Below are 16,527 nucleotides of genomic sequence, written 5' to 3' on the forward strand. Positions count from 1 at the left end.
ACGATTCTCTTCCCCCCTCCTTAAAATTCTGATTCCACGTAGCTGGATAAGGAAATCCCAAGCTGTAGGTACATTAAGGAGTTGCCAGGTAGCTGTGAAATCCCAGTGACTGCTCCTTACCTTGCAGCATGCACCTGTAGGCAGACTCGGATATCGCGTAAATGTGCGGTGGCATCTCGTGGCGCTTCTTCCCTCTGTACATCTCAATAATGTTCTCTGAATAAATTGGGAGATTCTTGTAAGGATTTATGACTACACAGAACAGCCCTGAATAGGTCTGGAAAAAAAAATAACAAATATTTCTGTTAGTAAACAGTATTGAAATAAAGTTGTAAAGAACAGAAAGCTTTTTCACAGGTTCCCTAATATTTATCTTAAAACAAAATTGAAGTGCTTTTTGTAGAGCAGCTCAAAGTACATGCTATATTCAAATTATTGGTTTCTAGTTCTCTTAAAGGGCTCTTTAATTACCTGCATAAAAAGTAATTTAAAGATAATAAGTGTAGGTAAATTTGAAGAGGAGTATCTGATCTCTTTCCCACAGACATTTAAATCTCTCTTCCGTTTGCCAAGTTCCAGCTTTATGGACACCTTTTGATGTTCAACTCTTCAGTAAAATGTGCATTCCAAGTTATTTTCATTTTGAAGGAACTGATAATATCCATTGCTCTAGTAAATAGTCTAGATGAGGGAAGAGCCTATTCCAAACCCCCACTATTTCTGCTTTCCTGCTATTGTCTCATATTGTCCATCCTTCCTGCTCACCAGCCCTTTGCAATCCCACTGAGGGGGTCATTCCTGAGGGACAGCCTGGCACCCAGCCCTGCAGATATTCCACACTCTCCTTTCAGACCTGACACGCCACAGAAGTGGACGACCAGAGTATCAAGGAACCGGCACAAACTGTACATTGCTGATTTCACTGAGACACTTCTGCTCAGCCAAAACGCCTCAAGGGCTGAGCCCACACTGAAGCAATGCCCACAGGGCTGCATTCCCCTGGGATCCAAGTACCCCAGACTCCTCCAGTGAGTTCCATCCCTGCTCCCCAGCAGTTATTCCTAAGGAAGTTCTGGCAGGAACATCCCTGGCAGAAGAAGGAGCACAGGCAGCCACGGCCACTCGCTTTTGAGGGAGGGACAGATGAGCCTGGCCTGGCTCAGGATCAGAGACTGAGCTCAGCCAGCCACTGCTCCCTGCACACACCACAGCTCTCCCAGGGTGTTCCCTAGCCAAGGAATCTGCTTGGCTCCAGCCCTTTCAGCACCAACCACAACTGACATTTTCTGCTTTTAAGAAAGCAGAATCTCTCCATTCACTGTTATCTGCTCACATGCTTGTCCAGTGCGTTCCTTTTGTCTTTACTGAAATTCCCATCTTTACCAGCTCAGGAAGTGAGCAAGAGAGACCAGATTTGGCAGAAATAGGAAGGATCTTTCTGAATCTCAGGAGAGACATGTTTCTTACCTTTGCAGGTTGAGAGGAGAAAAAGAATGGTGAGAATAAGCAGAAAGCATTAACAGCTGTTGATAACCCAGAGTACTCAACAGGTCACTCAGGATATAATATTTGTCCATTTTAAAAAGTATTTCTGCTGCATTGGTATGAACACAGTAGCTGATAGTCCAAATCAGCCTTTTTTATCTTTTGTAAGTAGGAAAGATTTTATTTGGAGGGAAAGGTGTCCCCTTGTCCTTTCTACACCTCCACCAGCTTCTGGAAAGACAGGCAGAAAGTGTCCTCTGAACTGAGTCCAGGAGCACCATCAGCAAAGAAAAAGAACTTGGTTATAAGCCAGATATCCTGACATAGGGACATCTTATGTCCTTGTAGGAAAATGCTCCCTCTGCTTTGGTCAGATCTGCTGGATGATAACTGCAGGGCCTTACCACCCAAACGAGGTATTTATTTCTCAAGAGAAAGGAAACAGATCTTATCAGGGCAACTGACCCAAGCATAAAGAACAACTTATCAGTCATTAACTCAACATAACATGGGGCTGCTGGCAAGTGGGCAGCTCCTCCCCAGCCTCCTCTCCTACCACTGTCCATCTTGCCAGCATCAATGCTCTTGCCCTCACTGACTGACCTGGTTACTCCTGCAGACAAATGCCAAACACAATTGCTTGGGAACAGAAGCAGCTCCCTGCCCAAACTCATTCATGGTCACTGGTGAGACTGGAAGGGAGGCAAGGCAGGAGAGTTATTTTAGCAGCTTGGTAAAACCATCCAAGGAGCCAATTAACTGTGGACAGTGGGCACCTGCTCCCAGCCACCTTCCCTGTGCTCAGCTGAGGGCACCCACGTCCCTCTGTCACCACCAGCAGTGACACAGAGGCTCTGAGCACTGCCACAAGCCTGCCTTCCAGTCGAGGCTTCAAATGAGGGCAACCAGAAGAAAGAACACATTTGCCAAGCACACCACAGAATCACAGCTCAGAGCCACGGAGCAGCACCTCCCCTGCGCTCCTCAGTGCTCAGCAGAGAGCTGGATACTGCTCACTGCAGGGGAGAGCTGGGCCTGGAGAGGAGTTCCCAGGGGCACAGTCCAGCCCAGACCTGTCCCAGCACAGCTCTGACCAGTGCCAGGGCAGCCCAATGTGCTGAGGCCAGCAGGGTCCTGCACTCTGAGCCCTGCCCCTCACCCAGCACAGCTCTGAGCCCTGCTCTGAGCCCTGCCCCTCACCCAGCACAGCTCTGAGCCCTGCCCCTCACCCAGCACAGCTCTGAGCCCTGCTCTGAGCCCTGCTCCTCACCCAGCACAGCTCTGAGCCCTGCTCCTCACCCAGCACAGCTCTGAGCCCTGCCCCTCACCCAGCACAGCTCTGAGCCCTGCTCCTCACCCAGCACAGCTCTGAGCCCTGCTCTGAGCCCTGCCCCTCACCCAGCACAGCTCTGAGCCCTGCTCCTCACCCAGCAGAGCTCTGAGCCCTGCTCCTCACCCAGCACAGCTCTGAGCCCTGCCCCTCACCCAGCACAGCTCTGAGCCCTGCTCTGAGCCCTGCTCCTCACCCAGCACAGCTCTGAGCCCTGCTCTGAGCCCTGCTCCTCACCCAGCACAGCTCTGAGCCCTGCTCTGAGCCCTGCTCCTCACCCAGCACAGCTCTGAGCCCTGCCCCTCACCCAGCACAGCTCTGAGCCCTGCCCCTCACCCAGCAGCTTCACAGATTCCCAATTTCCCTCCCTGGGCTACTGCTCCTCACCTGAGCAAGGACAGAACTCCCAGACCAGAGGCTGGTTAAGGGAATTACTGCAAAACCCACCTACACTGGGGACCCCCTTTCAAAGCAACACCTCGATCTCTCTGCAAGTTCATCCAGAACTTTGACTTTGTTTTGGCATTTTATGTTCCCAAAGGAAAACTGTTGTTTTTTCCCCAGAATCACTGCCCTTCCCCAGACATAAATAAATCGATCTAGTAAATAACTAAAAACAAAACTAATCAGAAGTGCTAGGATAAAACAGTTCTCTGCAGATTATCCTTCTCTCCTCCCCCCAGCTGCTTTGGCATCTTCAGTTTATTTCCCCAGCACAGACATGGAGTAAATGTTACTATTTTTGCTACATAAAGAATTAATAACCTAGAAAAACAAACTCAACAATCCTTCAAACCTCTCTTGGTAATACCTAACCTGGAAGCCTTTCCAGGCTATCTCCGGAAGCAGTAGTTGGAAGAACCTGTGAACCTGCAAGGACCAGAAAAAGCAAAGCCCAGCATAACCAATCCCAAGAAGGCCAACAAATATCCTGGGCAACTGAAAAGGGTTAACTGAAGAAGCTCCATGTTGAATAGAACCAAATTAGAAGTTATAAAGCACAAAATTCTACATTTTGCCAGTGTTGGGGTTCATTTATTTGAAAGTAAACCTAAAGGAGAGGCTTTTATCCCAGACCATTCCCTCTGTGCCACGGCAGTTGTTTGCATGCAGCACCTGGAACCCCAATACCTTGGGTTCCCAAATGTTACCCAGTTCATTCTCCTGCTGTTTCCCTGCACAATATCAAAATTAGACCTTTTCCAAACCAGCACCACCCTGCACAGCCTTAATTTATTCATAGGAAGATGGAACTGAATCTTCCCAATTTCCTGAGTGTCATTTATTACAGAAAGCAATGTATGAACATATTGGTGGGCTGTCTTCATGGCTTGGCAGGCAGAGAAACACAGAAAGGATGCTTTTAATGAGCCAAATTTAATTGGGAGGGAGGCAAATGGTACCAAAATCTTTCACAGCTGTTTTATAACTGCAAGTCCCACAGTGCATCACTGTGCCTAAGAAGGCAGGAAAAGGCTTTGGACATGGAAACCAAACACATGAAAAGTAGAGATTGTTTAAAATCCCTCAAAAAAGCCCTTGGTGAGCAGCCACAGCAGGAATTATCAGCAATACATACACATCTGCTTAACAAATGGACACCCCATTTAATGAACTCTATCCTGCAGCACATGGACTCATGGAATTGTCAGATGGGAATAAGAGCTGGGATGAGCATTGGTGAGCTCCAGTAACAGCCCAGTCTGGATGGAGAACCAGCCTTCATTAATTTTTCAGCTGACAGAGGTGGATGTGCACATTAAGAATTGAAAGGCAAGCAAAGATGCTGATTCACCTTGAGCTGATGGATCAGCTGTTTGAACACATTCCTGCTTTTCCCAGGAACAGACAGCAGCAACCCACAGCCACAGGACACCCTGGAATGCACTCTCCAGGCAGAGCTCCAGACACAAACAGTAAAGGAGAGCTTGGTTATACAAGCTCCCCTTCAGGACACTAAGCGTGCAGTTTGAAGGTTTCCAGATGCTTCCAGCCTGTATGCAGTAGTTTATCATGTATTAATTTGGGTTCTGGTAAGCTGTCCCAACCTGCAGCGTTCAGGATCCTGGCACTGGCCTGTTTCAAACCCCATTCCATCCCTCCACCCTGGGAGGGAGGTGGGTGTGAGTGAACAACAGGGTGAGTTATTCCCAGGTGAACACACTCAGGAGTTCAGGCTCCTCATCTCGACTGTGGCTGTCATGGCCTGTCTTCCCTTAAAACCACATCACCCCTTCCCTGTGCAAACCCACACCGAGGAGTTTAGGATAAAAAGCCTGGTGCTAAACTTTGGATTTGCTTGTAGCCAGGAACAAGCTGTTGTGGCTGTTGGGTTGTTCTCTTCTGCCATGCCAGGGAAAGGCCTCTTTAAAGAACCACTTGAGAGCACATCAGCAAGCTGCAGCTACAGCTTGGGCATTTGTAACAATTTGCATCCCCCCAAAACACAGGCTCAAAGTTTATCTCCAATTCTTCAAATACAAAAAGTGACAGATCCGCTCTATTACTACCTAAATAATCAAGCTGAAGGAAGCATCTAGACAGCTCTCATTATTACCTGAAACAGACACCAGCCCTTCCCAGCAATACATGTTTTAACCAGTGTCCCATAGCAAATGGACTGGAGCACACTCTCCAACTGATAAATTGCCTCAACAGAGCATTTTCTTTGCCTCTTTTCCTGAGGTTACAGGCTCACCTTTCATACTGAAAGCCCTCCTGAGTTCCCTGACCATGGTTTTCTCACAGAGCACCTTTTCTCCCTGAAATCACCCAATTCCAGTCTTAAAGAAGGGCAGGCAGCTCTTCAGCCTCAGAGGGGATGAAGGTGAGGCTGTGTTGGGGACAACATTGGAATCAAAGGGTGTTGAACAAGGGTGAGGAACAGCCTGGGAAGCTCAGGTCAGAGAGGCTGGGGATTCACAGATTCACTCAGGGCAGCTCAGGAGGAGAATGAGAAAGGGAAGGAGGAGCTCAAAAAATACACCAGCTGTGAATGGAAAGGCTCAGCCCACACAGAGATGATTTGTCTGTGAATTTGTTTGTTTTCCACAGCTGGAACTGAGCAGCTTTTTAAGGAAGCTTTTCATGGACACCTTTTGATGTTCAACCCCTTCAGTAAAATGTGCATTCCAAGTTATTTTCATTTTGAAAGACCTAATAATACCCATTGCTCTAGTAAATATGTGCTGAATTTCCACATTCCCAGCCTTCAGGTGACGTGTTTAGAGAGAACCCCCCCTGGGCCATGCCCTGCCAGCTCCTCCTCTCAGACAGACACACTCAGGGTCACAGCCTGGGCTCAGAGCTAAAACATGAGCTGAGCTTGCACCAGGGCCAGAGGAGTGTTCATATCCTTGCCCAGGCTCCAGGAGAGCAGGGTGGCAGAGCGTGGCACAGCAGCTTTACCCAGCTCTGACACGGGCACGGGGCTGCAGCACAGTGCACTCACCTGAGCGCTTGCACACCAGGGAATAATGCAAACTCCTGCTCATTTTACACACTAAATCCACCCTTTTTTCTGGAAACACAGAGCTTGACAAGAACAAGCCCATTTTCATCCCTCTGCTTGCCTGATTCACTTCCCTGAAGTCCCTCAGACATTTCTAACCATGCACAGAATTCCCTCAACTTGATCACATGAGTCTTCCAAAGATCAGAGTCAATATAATAAAAAGTTCTTGTGTCAAAGAAGCTCCACCAATGTGAACCCCAGCACTTCTGCTGGGTATTAGATCCAGTGACTGGTTTGTGGTAGGAAAAAGACAGAATTAAATAACAAACTCCACTTCTTGCAGGTTTCTTTTATTAACAATCTTTGACACTCAGTAACGTGAAACATTCCCAACTGGACCAGCAGGAAAATTAAAGCAATTAGAACACAGATGCTTATATAATACCAGAGATTGTTCTAGGTTACACTCAGGCCTCACAGGAGGCAGCAGCTTAACAGAAGGAACAGCTTAAAGACAGCTCCTCCAGTGCAGGGCTGTAGGAGCTGCCACCCACTGCAGGCTCTGGAACCAGGGACTATGGCATAGCTCTCATTCTTTCCCTCTTCTATTCCAACAGAATGGAAAGTACATTCAAAAACGAAATAACAGGGCTGCAGACCCATTACAGAGGTAACACTTGCAATTATCAACAAATACCTGCTGTGGTATTTTACTTACACAACAGTGAGCTCGTTTTCTACTTCACTGGTGGAAAGAAAACCCAGCAGCCCTGTGCCAGGAGAGCAGAACCAGCAGCAGGCTTCCAGGAACTCCAAGCCTCACATAAACAGCTTCCAACGCTTTTTCTAAAGTCTTGGCATAAAGAAACACGGGGGAGTGGGCAGGGAAGATAATGCACAGCTCACTGGAGTTTGGGGGACTCTGAAGCTGAATCTAAACCTTCCCTCAAGCTCCACCAGCTTCCTGTCCTTCCTCAAGGAACAGCAGAACTTGTCAGCAGGAACCTGACTTTCCCCACAGCACACACACCGTGGGTACCTGTCCCCACTGCCCCTACCCACCTGAGCCCCCAAACCCAGGGCTCCCCAACATCCCCACCAGGCACAAGGTCTGGATACTGGCACAGAGCCAAGCATTCCAGAAACTGTGTTCATTTTAATCCTTCTGACTGAATGAGGTCAGGAAGCAGTTCAGGAGTAGCTGCAATGATTTATGGGGGTATCAGAAAGCCACACCTGTGGGCAAGGGCCTTCCTCCAGGAAAGCTGGGCCTACAACAGCAACGTTTTTTAAAATAAATGACCACTGAATTTGGAATACCTTGGCTTTTAGTGCAGCTTGATTACACCCTATGTTTGAGTGAGCAATTCCTTCATCCCATCCTACTGCAGTGGGCACAGGAGTGGGAACTTCTGACTGCACAACACAGTGCCAGTGGTCCTGCCAGAGCATCTTAGAAAAGGCACTCAGACTCAAATGTTTACAGACCCACCGAGTGGGAAAAATGCCATTTATCCCAAAAGTGTTCTGATGTTCACTTGCACTCACCAGTCAGACCATGAAAACACAGCCATCTGCAGCTCAGGTGTTGGATTCCCTGCAAAATCAGAACTTTGTGGCAAACCTGTACAGTCAGGAGACACCCACCGGTTTTGACAGAATACTTCTATCCACAACAGGTACATAAGGTGATGTTTCTAAATTTAAAATACGCTTTAAAAGTAGGATTGAAAAGTCTTCCCATCAAAAGAGCTTTGAATTGCTGGGTAAAGTGTCACCTAGCCCTGATTTAGAAGCATTAACAGCCAGCAGTTTCTTCATTCCAATTCCAGCCAGGGTTTGTAGTGTCAAGAACAAGCTGCTTTCCATGGAAGTAGGAATGAGGTATTTACATTCCTGATCCATACAATTACCTGCATTTTCATCAACAGAAGTGTTTTTCATACTTTTTTTAACAGTCTGGCTGGATGAAGCCTCTGACCTGGCCTGGTGGAAGTTGTCTCTTCCATGGCAGGGCTTGGAACAAGATAAGCTTTAAGATCCCTTCCAACCCAATCCACTCAATTTTGAAGTTTTATGACTTCAAAATACTACAAAACTTACAACCAGAGCGCTGCTTAACAAAGCATTGAAACATTATTTAGAGTGATTAGGAACCACTTTGCTTTTTGCAGCTCTAAAAGTAGCAAAGGTTGTGTTAAAACTTGTATTGAGTTGAAAAGGAAGAATGCCATTTTGGTCTTAAAGTGAAAAAAAGGATTAACATGACAAGTTTGGAAGGTGGTTCATGAAAAACCCCAAACCTCATGAAGGAAAAATTACTGGAGCAGTAATTTTGTCTATCACAGCTTATGACAAAGAATTGTGATCTTGAAAAAGCAGCATGCAGGGCTAAGGCACCCTCACCATCCCCTCTTCCCAGTGGATTTCATTTCTCCATCTCTTCCTCCCACAAAATCGTATTTTGCACACATAACTTGAGCACAAACCAAACTCTAGGGCTAATATCCAGAAGACTCCACAGTGGCATTTTACATGCAAGTCTTCTAAGAACAGAGATGTTTCCTCACCCAGGGTACAGATCTCAGTGACCCAAAACCTCTGACTAGAACTACTCCTTTCTTAAACCAACACCCCCAGAAAGTCACCTGGAACTCAGTTCACAGGGTAAGAATATTCAAGAACCACCAGAAAACCAGTCTGAGCAAATTCATGTTTATTCCAAATCTTCAAAGGACCTCCTAAGCCTGTGGGTATTCCTCCTGGGTGCCCTCCCAGTGAACCACCTCCAACTCCTGATCTGCAGCTGAAGGATGTCACTAATGCAGCCTGAAGCCAGGATTACAGCTGGCCCCTCCACAGCAGGGCAGCCACAACAGTTCTGTTTTGAAGCTGGAAAATCAACATTTACAAACATTTACAGGAACCAAAACCCACTCCAGCAGGATATGAAGGATTAATTTAGAGCATTAGTGACTCAAATGATATGTAAAAAACATTGATATCCCTAGAAAAGCACAGGATTTGGGGAAGTTCAGCTATGAAACATGAGGGAGAGTGAAAATTCCAAGCAAAGGCAGAAGCAACGAATAAATTAAACTACCTGCTGCAGGTGGCTGCACCTTCACAGAACCAGCACTTACACTCCAAATAAGCCTTGTGGCAATCAGTGGAATAGATGTTGTTAAAAGTGGAGCACAAAATTAAAGTTATTTCATCTCCAAAGCAAAACTGGGGTCACCATAATTTCAACTCCAACCACCCTTCCCAGCAGCTCTCGTACAACTCCTGCTCCTTTCTGTGTTCTGTTCATGACCAGAGCCCAGGAAGACAGGACCAAGCACTGACACCATGTCTTTTACAGGCCCCTGATCTTCCACATTCTTCACTTGTGCTCATCTCCCACAGCTCAGCAGTGATGCTCAGAGCCTGAGATCATGTCACTTGGCAGGCATTAGAGATGCTGCAAGTTCCAGAAACTGCTGGCCATCCCTACTTGGATGCTACATGAAACTCTTGGAAGTGAGCATCACTGCCCAGGTCACTCTGGGCTTTAGTCAGCCTCCCTGTTCCTGCAGCAGCGTCATCTGGACATGGAAATCACAGACAGGTGACACCAAATCCCTCAACTCATCTGTTTCCTTTCTAGGGATTGAAAGGAAACAGGTCTATTTCAGTTGACATTCTTGCATCTTCCACTTCCTAGAAAGGCAGCATTCCATGCTGCCTGCTGGGAAATTCCAGGAGACCTAATCAGATCCACCACCTGCATCTCAAATGCTTGAGACCAACACCAAAATATACAACTCTCATTTGGTTATTATGGGAGTACAATTTGGAAATCAAAACAGAACTTCAAGCAGCTCCTGTCACAATGACCAAACCACCAGAACTCACTTCAGCTCAGTTTGCTTTGGTTCTTTTCTTGACACCAGGCAAACAGGAATTGTGGGCAATGGCTCTGGGCTGTGCCAGCAGCAGCGTCACATTCATGAAGTTTAGGGACGCCCAACAGAGACCCCAACACTAAAACCCCACCAGCTCAAGATCTTGTAGGGTCTCTCTGGCCTGTGAATCTTTGCAGCATTCAGCCCTCAACACATCTCTTCTCCACACCTTCACCAAGTAAGCCAGGCTGAATTTGAGCCCAGAAGCCAATTCTTACAGCTGCACTGAACCACTGTCCTTGGGAAGGGCAGCATCCTCTGGCAATGTCCTTGGAACTCTAGCTTCCAGTAAAGCAAATCCCAACAAATCCCAGAGTTTCTCAACCCCAACCAAGTTCTGCCAGCTGGGGACAGGGAGGTCTGCCACAAAATCCACATGCACTGATCCCCCTGCATGGCAGCAGCATCACAAAGCCAAGGAACAATGAATCCTTTTGGGAAGAGAACAAAGCTCAGTCACCTGTGGGATGTCACACACTCCACATCCATGAGCAGCCAGTCTCTCACCAGGGAGGTTTGTCAGGGTGACACAGTCCTGTGTGCACACGAGGGACAGGCTCTGACACCATCCCCAGGAACACCCGTGGCTGTGTTTGCTGCCTGCAGTCCCTGCACTAGAGCCTGCTGTGACATTTAAGGCCCGCAGGTTTTTAAACTTCATAATGAAAAGGACTGTAATAGTTGTAATGAATTTCCTAACAGCCATAATTAGGATTGATACACAGACTAAAAACTTTTGACCTATCAACCTGTTTACTTTTAGTTTTCAATCTACTCCCCATTAATTATCCAATTAGTTTCTTAATGCAGGAATCATTCCAGAAGCATTTTTCACACAGCTCTGCTGTGAGTACCATGGTGTAAGGCCTTGGAAGAGGCAGCTGACAAAGATATACAAATACAAAAAGTCCAAATATTATCAAGGCTCAAGCTAAAAATGTACCCCCAAATCCCCAGGTGGAGGAGAAAATAAGCCAACTATCAGGACTAAATAAAATGGGTTTAAGCTTTAAGTGCTTTTAAAGTGAACCAAGCATTTAAGCAGATGTTCCAGTGTCTTGTGGAAACAGAAAGCCTCCTTGTAGCTGTTCCTGACTCCCTGACCCAAGTCACTGTGCAATCAGTCTGCCAAGAGAGCAGGAGCTGCTCCCAACTGCAGGCACAGACCTGGGACAGAGCCCAAGGGAGAAGCAGGGTCAGACACAGCACCAAGGGCGCTGTGATTCCCAGCTCCAGAGTAGGATGGTGATAAGCCAGATGTTCAATTAATGCTTCAAAACCACTGGGAAAAAAAAAAGCTTTATCTTATTGGTTTATTTTAAGCACTTGAACACATCCCTTCCTGGCCACTAGGCTGATATTCAGTTCCAAAAAGACAGTACTCTCAAACTTCATCTTTTAAATACCAGCAGAGCCTCTAACTGCCATTTTTAGCATGCAGCAAGTTAAAACAAGAGATGTGCTCATTCACATGAGTAGTTAAACACAGCAATCCAGCAAAGTGAGGGTTTGTCACCGCCATCAGCTCAAGGAAGCCCTTTGCCACTGCTCACTGGATCAGTTCAGCAGAAAGCAAGTGCTCCAAGGAGCAGCACCAGCAGAGCCCCCAGGCTGCCATTTCACATTCTGTGGCTGAAAGATGCTCACAGAATTGTGGTATTTATTTTATGGCAGAGTTCTTGACCTGTACACAGCATAGGAAAAAACTTTGGACTCAGGTAAATTTAGGCTGCCAAAATCAAAGACCTACTCAAACAGTAGGCATGGGAATCAGGTAAGGTCAGCTGAATTAGCACCCAGAATGGATTCCATAATTAGTACTTACATAGATGAGCCCAGAGTAATAGCGATCCTTTAAATTATGCAATACAGAGGCTTCATTTAAACAGGTTAATTCTGCCATGTCTTCCACTTTAGAGAACTTGGGAGGATTCATCTTCTGAACATCATCTTTATTGACGAGAGCCTTCTTCCCATTCTCTGCCAGTTCAACCAACACCTCATCCCCTTTCTCCTCCTTGATGCTGGCTGCCTCGAAGCCATGGCGCTCCGAAGGGATCCACACCAGCTTTTTAGCAGTCCAGTCAGCCTGGGTGGCAGGGTTGTAGATGACAGCCCTGTCCACAAAGAGGTACCGCTCCGGATCCTCCTGCCCCGACCTCTGCGCCATCCCGGGAAGAGAAGGTGTCCACTGCCAGTCACCCTGTCAGCAGAGAGGGAAAAGCAAGGAGAATGTTACATCACCTCACCCCAACCCATGTCACAGCACTGGAACAATCCAGCACCAATATCTTCCCTGGGAGAAGCGGCAGCAGGCACTGCTCCCAGCCTGGAGGAGTTGCTGCACAACCCAGACCCTGCTCACACACCTCTGCCACACGAAAGCTCAGTGACCTGGCCAGTGTCACCCAAAGCCAGTGCAGGACAGCCAGCTGTGCAGCAGCAAGGGACAGACATCACAGCAAGAGCTGCAGCAGGAAAAACACGCACCTCTGTGCTGGGCTTAGATAAGGAACAAGAGCAAACAGAGCAGAAGCCTGGCAGTAAACTCAGCTGTGATGGAACAGTGAAAAACAAAAATACAGATACAAACCCATAACTCTGCTCAGTGGATTCTGCTGCAGAAACCAGAAGGCGGCCAGGATGAGTTCTAAAAATGTGGATTTTCATATACAGACAAGAACTTGGGATGCTTGGGGTTTCTTCAAGCCATTAAGGCAGCTAAACCTTGCTCATGTTCCTCCTGAAAAGCTTTGCATTTCTACAGCCTGCTCCTGTTCTCAGTTCTGAGTGCTGACATCATCATATTCCAAAAAATGTCTCCAGATCTCAAGTTTACCTCAAGGCTCAAAACACCGCAAGGAATGATGCTGGATTTTCCAAGAGCTCCACGGGTGATTTGAAGCAGAAAGAAAAACCACCGAGTGACAAGAGCCCCTGCACAGTCAATTTACCTGTCTGCCCTACCCAAGAGAGGCCCCTCTCCCTTCCATAGGCACTGCCATCACAGCCAGGATTCCTGGAGCTGGCAGATCCATCTGGAACTGCCCAGGGAGTGCCAACGGAAAGCCTGACCCTTCGTTCTCGGGACTTTAAACGCCTTGGTTTGTAACACTCAAGATCTTCCCTGCTAAAGAACCTCACATTGGCTGTGGAATCCTTTTCCAGCAGGTAACCCAAAGGTCAGCTTGGGAACAAAGCCAGGGAGGTTCCTAAACTGCATCTGTCACCTTTCCTACCAAGGCAAGCGCCCTGATAGAAGTTCTGCAACCCAACCCTCCCGAGAAGAGCACGTAATTGAACAGCATAATTGTGTCTCCATCTAAGGCAGAGAGATTTGTTACATTGTCCAACTTCAGTGCAAAGCAAGCGTGAAGTCACTGAAGCCTTCAGAGGTGTGAGGAGCAGATCCCGTAGCACAGATGGCTCAATTCAAATCAAGATATGATGACTCAACATTTAAAGTATTTTAGAAGAGCCTCTCAGAGAAAATTTCCATGAACAAAGATGGAATCGTCAAGAGGACACCTTAAGTGCTACCTGAACTCCTCCGCCAGGAAAATGAAGGTTTAGTCAATGAATGCCACATTTAGCTGGAGAAGCCCACAGATTAAATAACCGAGCTTTGAACCCCAAGTGAGAAAGGTGACTCTGGCAGGCTCCAGCCCAAGCGCCAACAAAGCCCTGGAACGCCAGTGCCACCCTGGCGTGCCAATGCCCCTTGGTATAAGATCCTGAGCGCTCCCTGGGCAGGTGAGACAGAGCCCAAGGCAGCCAGGACTCCGTTTTTACACACCAAGAGGCAGCTAAACCTGAAGGTCAAACAAAGCTCATACGACAAAATTAACCATTATTGCTCCTCAGTGGAATTAAAGGGTGACGACTGAAATGATCGCATTCATACACCAGTGCACGCACCAGTCATACACGGCTGGTGTAACTGACTTTAGATCAGCTCCTGATGATAAACCTAAACATCGGGGGATCATAAGCACCTTCAGGGTCATTCTTCCACTCGGGCTTCCAATCCCACAAAGCCCATCACAAAAGACCCTCTGCAGAGGCAAAGCAAGCTGCACCTCACCCTACCCAGGGCTCCTCCGCTAACAATGGCATTCAAATGAAACACACAAATGAGCACATTTATCATGCAGGAATCCAGCACTCCCAACAGACGACGTGCGAATAAAGGCAAAAAAAAGCCCCCAAAAAACCCCCCGCACACGTTCCGAACAAAAGCGGCCCGGGGGGCACGGCGGGGCAGGGCCGGCGGGGCATCCCCCGGGCCTCGGGCGGCCGAGCAGCGCCCCGGGGCCGCCGCCGCGCTGCCCCTCGCCGGGCCCGAAGGACAAAGAGGCGGCCGCGGCCCGGCCCGGGGGCGCCCGGAGCGGCCGCAGCCCCGCGCCCCCCGCCCGGAGCCCGCGGGGAAGGCAGAAAATGTCCGCACGCGGCCCCCTCCTCTCACGGCCGGCACCGGGGGGCCGAGGCGGCGCGGGCGGGCGGGCGGCCCAACAAGGGGGTCTTTGTGTGCCGGGCCCGCCGCCCCCGCCACCCCCCCGCCCCGGGCGGGCGGGTCCCCGCCGAGCCGCCCCCACCCGGTACCCCGGCCCCGCCGCCGGCCCCGCCGTCTCACCTGTGCAGCGCCGGCCGCCGCCCGCCCGCCGCCCGCCGGCTCCGCCGCGCCCGCTCCGCCCCGCGCCCGCCGCGCTCCTTTTGCGCCGCGCCGGCCCCGCCGCCCCCCCCCCCACCGCCCCCCCCCGCCGCCGCGCGCAGCGCTCCCATTGGTCTGCGGCCGCGTCCGTCAGCGGCTACCCCCGCTCCCATTGGTCCGCGCCGCGGCCGCTCTCCGGCCACAGCCATAGCAACCTCCGCACGCCGTGGGCCGGCCCGCCCCCGCGCCGCGCCCCGCCCCCTGAACGCCTATTGGCTCTCGTCACACCGCAGCGCGGCGCTGATTGGGTGGCAGCCACGCCCGTCAGGGAGGACCCCGCCCCCCGCTGCAGCACGGCCGGGGGGGGCGCGTCCCCGGCGCTGCAGCGAGCGGCGGGAGCGCGCCTCCCCCGCACCACCCCCCCGGGCGCCCCCGCCGCCCATCCCCGTCCCAGGCACCGGGAATGCGACCGCCATCGGAGCCGGGCTGTGCGGAGCCGGCCGCAGCCCTCGGTGACCGCCCCCGGGTCACTCCCCGGACGGCCGCAGACACGCGGTGCCCCGGCCGAGTGTCCCCGTGCCGCCTCTGCAGCCCCCCTGCCGCAGCCCGGCCCGGCTCCTGTTTTCCAGTCCTCAAGCATCACCGCGAGGTCGCGGAGCCCCGCGGGTCAGCCGGGGATGCGGGAGCTGCCGCGGGGGGACAGAAGCGTCCGGGGAGCCTCGGAGCGCCCCGCGGGCTCTCTGAGCTCTGCCAGCACCCCCGGGCCTTTGGGGATACCTCGGGGGACTGCTGGACTCTCCGGGAAGCTTCCCGGCTCCACGGCCTTTCCCGACCTTTCCTGAGCCCTTCCCGTGTTTCCTCCCTGCCCGAGCTCCCCGTGGTGCCTCCAGGCCGGCGGGGTGGGCGCAGCCTCTGCCCCCGGGGCTGCTGCAGCTCCTGCCTTCCCCACCCGGACCGAGCCGGGGCTCGGGAATTAAAGCCGTTCTGGTGACAGGAATTTGTGTTAGATCCTCCTGACTGCGAGCGGGGAGACGTGGCAGGAGGGAGCACCAAAGCTGTCCGGGGGCAGAGCTGGAATCTGGGGGATGCTGGGCCTGGCTGGGGGCAGGAATAGCGATGTCTCCCGTTTGCCCTGTGCTTAGGAAGCAGGACTTTCTACGTTCTCAAACGGAAGTGTTTCAAATCACACCTGCCATTACAATCCAATTTAGCATTTTTGGACCGGTTGCAGGCTTTAAAGGGAGGCAATGAGACAAACTGGGGATGCCAGGCTGCTGGCACAGAGCTGGGAACCACCGGGTCACCCCAAGGGAGGCAATGAGACAAACTGGGGGTGCCAGGCTGCTGGCACAGAGTTGGGAATCACTGGCACACCCCAAAGGAAGCAATGACACAAACTGGGGGTGCCAGGCTGCTGGCACAGAGCTGGGAACCACCGGCTCACCCCAGCCCATGGCTGTGCACAAATCGGCTCCAGAGCAGCTCCTGGCACTCGCGTTTCTCTGAAAGTCTCCCCGTAATTACCATTGCAGTGGGAGGTCTTGCACGTCCTGTTTCTCCGAAAAATCAGGGTGTTGACTTGCAGGCAGATGAAAGCCAAAAGGCTCAACTGGTTCCTCCCCTGCGTTTTGCTGTGCAAGGACTGTGCCACTCCCGGGCA

At 50.5% G+C, this 16,527-nt stretch overlaps 1 protein-coding gene across 2 annotated transcripts in view; it reads right to left on the reverse strand.

Annotated features, from left to right (window-relative positions):
• Window positions 1-14,895, reverse strand: part of MYH10 (myosin heavy chain 10) — an 87,229-nt gene extending 72,334 nt beyond the window's left edge. Inside the window, exons 1-3 of one of the 2 annotated variants that reach the window (XM_014259684.2) lie at window positions 14,850-14,895; window positions 12,042-12,419; window positions 121-277 (exon numbers count right to left, since the gene is read on the reverse strand). In XM_014259684.2, the coding sequence (XP_014115159.1) occupies window positions 121-277; window positions 12,042-12,386 (502 nt within the window). In that variant the 5' untranslated portion in view covers window positions 12,387-12,419; window positions 14,850-14,895. Of the gene's footprint in view, window positions 1-120; window positions 278-12,041; window positions 12,420-12,809; window positions 12,951-14,849 lie in introns of those variants that run through there. The other variant, XM_014259683.2, reaches the window with a different exon arrangement.
• Window positions 14,896-16,527: the final 1,632 nt, after the last annotated feature.

This window comes from Pseudopodoces humilis, chromosome 21 (genome assembly GCF_049639895.1).
Source record: "Pseudopodoces humilis isolate 2021_Gansu_Grassland_sample_001 chromosome 21, ASM4963989v1, whole genome shotgun sequence".
Lineage (NCBI taxonomy): Eukaryota > Metazoa > Chordata > Aves > Passeriformes > Paridae > Pseudopodoces > Pseudopodoces humilis.